Source organism: Camellia sinensis, chromosome 1 (assembly GCF_055761805.1).
Source record: "Camellia sinensis isolate YWXY chromosome 1, ASM5576180v1, whole genome shotgun sequence".
Classification (NCBI taxonomy): domain Eukaryota; kingdom Viridiplantae; phylum Streptophyta; class Magnoliopsida; order Ericales; family Theaceae; genus Camellia; species Camellia sinensis.
Genome location: NC_138961.1, coordinates 42,640,645 through 42,646,153, shown reverse-complemented (window position 1 = coordinate 42,646,153; position 5,509 = coordinate 42,640,645). Strand labels below are relative to the sequence as shown.

General features: G+C 35.7%; 1 protein-coding gene across 3 annotated transcripts; it reads left to right on the top strand.

Moving 5' to 3' along the window:
* Positions 1-1,178: 1,178 nt before the first annotated feature.
* Positions 1,179-4,697, top strand: LOC114259915 (LRR receptor-like serine/threonine-protein kinase EFR). 3 transcript variants are annotated; one of them, XR_014333912.1, is made up of 3 exons: positions 1,190-4,034; positions 4,138-4,365; positions 4,441-4,697. XR_014333912.1 is itself a non-coding variant. In XM_082876546.1 (3 exons), the coding sequence occupies exons 1-3, from the start codon at positions 1,282-1,284 to the stop codon at positions 4,563-4,565; spliced, it is 3,072 nt and encodes a 1,023-aa protein (XP_082732672.1). In that variant the 5' UTR covers positions 1,190-1,281; the 3' UTR covers positions 4,566-4,697. The 3 variants fall into 3 exon arrangements, 2 of the variants coding, with proteins under 2 accessions (XP_082732666.1, XP_082732672.1); XM_082876546.1 differs by having other exon boundaries at positions 1,190-4,000; XM_082876540.1 differs by having other exon boundaries at positions 1,179-4,000; positions 4,138-4,697.
* Positions 4,698-5,509: the final 812 nt, after the last annotated feature.

Here is a 5,509-nt window from a genome sequence, read left to right as displayed (position 1 = left end):
AATAAATTTGATTGAATCCCATATGGATTTCTTAAGTTTCTTTGAAAGATTTTTTTTCTTATAAATAGGTAGAGACTTTCACAATAATTTTAAGCTTTGAATGTGATTCTTCGCAAGAGAGACTTTTAAAAGAGAGTTTTTAATTAAAATTTTCTTATGTATATATAATAAGAAAGAAAGAATTAATGAATGAAAAAAAAAGTTAGAAAATATAAAAAAAAAAAGTTAAAATTTTTTAATTTTATCAATCCGGCCGGTTCACCTGACCCATTACTGAGTCAACCAGTTGGGCGGTTCAATTGTCAATTTTTTTTTATTATCTCTAAATAGGCCAATTTTTGAGTTGAAATGGTTTAAAAGATATATCCAAACCAAAATTTCAACCGGCCAAACTAGCCTATTGGGTTCGATTTTCAAAAACTTCATTTCAACAACCTTAAATAGGAGATACGTTATTTGATGGTTTTGGAAAAGTCTAACCAAGCTACTATATGCTATTGTGTTTAGGCGAATCTAGCCTCTATCAGTTGACGTGATGGACCCATTTCAACAACCTTCAATAGGACTTACATTATTTGGTGGTTTAGGAGCACATTTATGTGGTGTCAGATATGTTATGATTGGTAAAAAGAGTTTTTCTTATAATTTTATATTCAGTAATTAAAAAATAAAAAGGGATATAATAATTTGTGATTAGTCCGAGGCACCGTCAGATAGTGTCCTTGGATCAAGAAATAATTTTTTTGACTCACAAACCACAAGTAATGCAATTATATCACAATTTCAAAAATTTTAGGGCAAATTACATATACACCCCTCCAGGTTTGACAAAATTACAGATACCCCCCTGAGGTTTGAGAAATTACGAATTCCCCCCTGAATGCTATATTTGCATAAGAAATTAGGGGGTAATTTGTTATGAAATATAAACCTCAGGGGGTAAATTGTTATGAAAATACAAACCTCAGGGGGCGGGATGTAATTTCCGAAACCTCAGGGGTATCTGTAATTTAACCAAACCTGGAGGGGTGTATATGTAATTTGCCCAAAATTTTAATCTGAATTTTATTAAGAAATGATTTGACAACCACTTAAATAAGCAACTTATTTATAATTTATGATTCAATTTTATTTTATATTTAAACTCTATATTATATAAATTCAATCTCTTTTACACAAGTATATTACTTACATATTTTTCTAAGACAGTAACATTTGTGAAAGTAATATATATAACTACTTACATGGAAAAGAATGTATTTATAAACAACCTCAACACAAATGAGGAGTTCAGGTTTGAGCTTTAGTAAGTTTTGTTCATTTCTTAAAGTCTTCATACATATACTTCTATGTTGCTTGAGCTTGCTGCAATCAAGCATTCTTGCCACCAAATTGACCTCTAGGTCAGGAGGGAACGAGACAGATCAACTTGCATTACTTGCATTCAAAGCCAGAGTAATCGAAGATCCTCTACAGGTTTTGAGCTTCTGGAATGCAACAACTCACTTCTGCCATTGGCATGGCGTAACATGTGGTCGTCGTCACCAGAGGGTCACGAAATTGGACTTAAGTTCCCAAAAATTGGCAGGAACTGTATCACCTCATATCGGAAATCTAAGCTTTCTCAGAGCGCTACAACTACAAAACAATAGCTTCAGTGGTGCAATTCCTCCTGAACTCGGCCGTTTGAGAAGATTGCAAGTATTACGCCTAAACAACAATTCCATCACCGGCAACATTCCTGCCAACTTATCTCGTTGTTCTGAGCTCATTATTTTCAACATCCAGAACAACAAGCTAGTGGGAAGAATTCCTTCAGAGCTTGGCGCGTTGTCAAAGCTCGAAATCATTAGCATCGGTTCCAACAATTTCATAGGACTTATCCCTCCTGTTTTTGGAAATTTGTCTTCTCTTCAACAACTTCTGGCAAGCAAAAACAATTTGGCAGGGAGCATCCCTGATGCTCTATGTCGGTTGACAAGCCTAATTTATGTTGTAGTGAATGAAAATAGCTTATCAGGTACAATTCCTCCTTCGCTTTTCAATCATTCATCTATTGTGGCTATTGACGTGGGAACTAACCAAATTGAAGGGAGTCTTCCCTTACACTTTGGCATTTCTCTCCCAAATCTCGAATACCTCAGCATTCATGGAAACCAATTTACTGGTTCCATTCCTGTATCCATTTCAAATGCCACGAATCTGGCATTCTTCGGTGTGGGTGAAAATGAGCTCGTTGGAAAAGTTCCTTCCCTGGAGAAGTTGCAAAAACTTCAGCGATTCGCCGTTGCTTTTAATGGTCTTGGAAGTGGGAAAGCTGATGACTTGAGCTTTCTATCCTCTTTGACTAATGCCACAAATTTGGATCTGCTGGAGCTGAATCAGAACAATTTTGGAGGGGTGTTGCCGGAATCCATTAGTAATCTCTCTACTAAGCTTACAGACTTATCTCTAACATACAATCAATTGTCTGGAGATTTACCGGCAGGGATTTGCAATCTTATCAACTTGGAAAACCTCTTTTTGGCAGGCAACCAGTTCACAGGTAATATTCCACCTAATATTGGTCAGCTTCAAAAGCTACAAGAGTTTGCGTTACTTGACAACCAATTCTCAGGGAATATTCCCAACTCATTTGGAAATTTAACTTTGTTATCCAAATTCAGTTTAGCAGAAAACAAACTTCATGGAAGCATCCCTGCAAGTTTGGGGAAATGTAAAAATTTGGTGTTATTGGATCTTAGTGCCAACAACCTTAGTGGTACAATACCAAAAGAAGTGTTTGATATTTCATCACTGTCAATACTTCTAAACCTATCTCAAAACCATCTAACTGGTTCACTTCCCTTAAATATTGGAAATCTGATTAATCTCGGTTCCTTGGACCTTTCTGAAAACAAGTTATTAGGTGAAATTCCGGCCACTCTCGGTAGTTGTCTAAAATTGGAAATCCTATACTTGCAAGCCAACTTGTTTCAGGGGACCACTCCTTCGTCTTTGAGATTTTTGAGAGGGATTCAAGTTTTAGATCTTTCTCACAACAATTTGTCAGGGAAAATCTCAGATTATTTAGAAGGTTTTGAATTCTTGCAGGAACTAAACCTGTCTTTTAATGATTTTGACGGTGAGGTGCCAGTTAAAGGCATCTTCAAGAATGCAAGTGCTGTTTCAATCATAGGAAACAATAAACTTTGTGGGGGTGTACCTGAATTACAATTACCCATATGTAACTTCAAAGGTTCCAAAAAAAGGTCCATTTTTAGTTTAAAATATGTTATCTCTTTATTATGCGGGCTTTTGGGAGCAATTTTGATGACATGTTTGGTGTATATTTTTTGGTTCAAGAAGAAGATTAAGGAGCCTTGTTCAGTTTCACTGGAACATTTACTCATGAATGTGTCTTACCAAGGTCTCCTTAAAGCTACTGATGGGTTCTCTTCAGCCAATTTGGTTGGTATTGGTAGTTTTGGGTCAGTGTATAAAGGAATTCTTGATGATGGAACGGTTGTTGCGGCAAAGGTACTTAACCTTTTACATCGAGGAGCTTCCAAGAGCTTCATTGCTGAGTGTGAGACCTTGAGGAATATTAGGCATCGAAATCTTGTCGATGTACTAACTGCATGTTCAGGTATTGATTATCAGGGCAACGATTTCAAAGCACTGGTTTATGAGTTCATGGTCAATGGGAGCTTAGATGGGTGGCTGCATCCAAATACTGGAGAACATATGGTTGATGATATGCCCTTGAGTTTGAATCTTCTTCAAAGGTTAAATATTGCCATTGATGTTGGTTCTGCTTTGGATTATCTTCACCATCATTGCCAAACACCAATAGTTCATTGTGATTTGAAGCCTAGCAATGTTCTTCTAAATAGTGAAATGACTGCACATGTAAGTGACTTCGGGTTAGCAAAATTCCTTCTTGAAGTCAACCATTCCAATTCTGCAAACCAATCAAGTTCTATTGGAATACGAGGATCTGTCGGTTATGCTGCACCGGGTAAACATGCTTTCATATTTTTTTTCCCCAAAAGGTTTATTTACATATATCATTTGAAATAGCAAACATTTAATAACAACATTACATCTATTCCTATTTCATTTATGAAAAGTTGGATTTTGTTGTGTGAATTGTAGAGTATGGAATGGGAAGTGAGGTATCAACATATGGCGATGTGTACAGCTATGGCATCCTCTTGTTCGAGATGTTCACAGGAAAAAGACCCACTGATGAGATGTTTAATGACAATTTGACCCTTCATAACTTTGTCAAAATTGCTTTGTCTGACGGAGTAGAGAGGATTGCAGATCCAATTCTTCTTAAACAAGGAGAGGGGGAAACAAGCAAAACCGCCACGGGCACTGGTAAGAATTGGAGTAATGTTAAAATTTTGGAGACTTTGGCTTCGATTTTTCGAATTGGAATTGCTTGTTCTGCAGAATTGCCGAGAGAACGACCCAACATGAGTGATGTTGTAGCTGAGTTGCTTGCGATCAAGGATGCTCTTGTTGGAACTGGTAAAAGACATGGAAGAACTAGAGGGACTGTTGCAAGGCCTGTTTAAATATGTATTGCAATGATCTTAAATAAGGTTGCCTTATAGTCTATTTATGCGTTCCAATAAAATTGATTTTGAGTACAAATAAGCCCTGTATGTTTCATTTATGTGTGGAATGAAAATTGATTGCGTTGATTAGGGGGTTGCATGCAACTTGAAATGAATCACAGTGTTTCTTGTATAATAAATAGACATGTTTGTTTTAGTTAAATGCCTCTTTGCAATCAAACAATTATGCTATATTTGATTCATGTGAATGAATTAGAATAATGCTTATTCTATCATGATTTTGATTTATTAAAAAAAATTGTGAAAAACGGATTATAAATGAAATTATCATTCATTATTGTAAGAGAATGATCATTTCATAAAAAAGATAAGGAATAACCAAGCAATTTCTATATGTTTTCATTTTAATAAATCAAACACTACCATAAGATTTTGAAAAAGGAGCACACAAGATCATCAATACTTTGCTGAAACAAATTCCACTTTACTTTCTTTTTCTTTATTACCTTTTTTTTTCTTTTTTAAGTTTCTTTCCTTTCACTAAGCGAAACATTTGGGGCTTAATAACATTTGACCTTGATGCATAGGGTCTGCTACACACGGGCATACCATTTGCACCCCTTTCATCACTATGTTTCATAATTAAAATTATTTTAAGACATAATTAAATAACTCTTTAAGACTAGTCTTGATGCATATGGTACACATGGGCTTAAATAACTCTTTAAGACTTGATGCATATGTTTTAACTCTTTATAACAGAGAGAGGGGCGCGTGCGGAAATGAAGGTTTGGCGGGTTGAAAATTGAACCTTTAGCGACTAATTTCTGTGTTTGTCGGCAAAGCGATAGGTCTGCTGACTAAATTTTTTTGTAGCCAAAAGGTTACTGAACAGCGACGAAAATATTAGTCGCCAAAAGTACTACTTGGCGACTAATTTT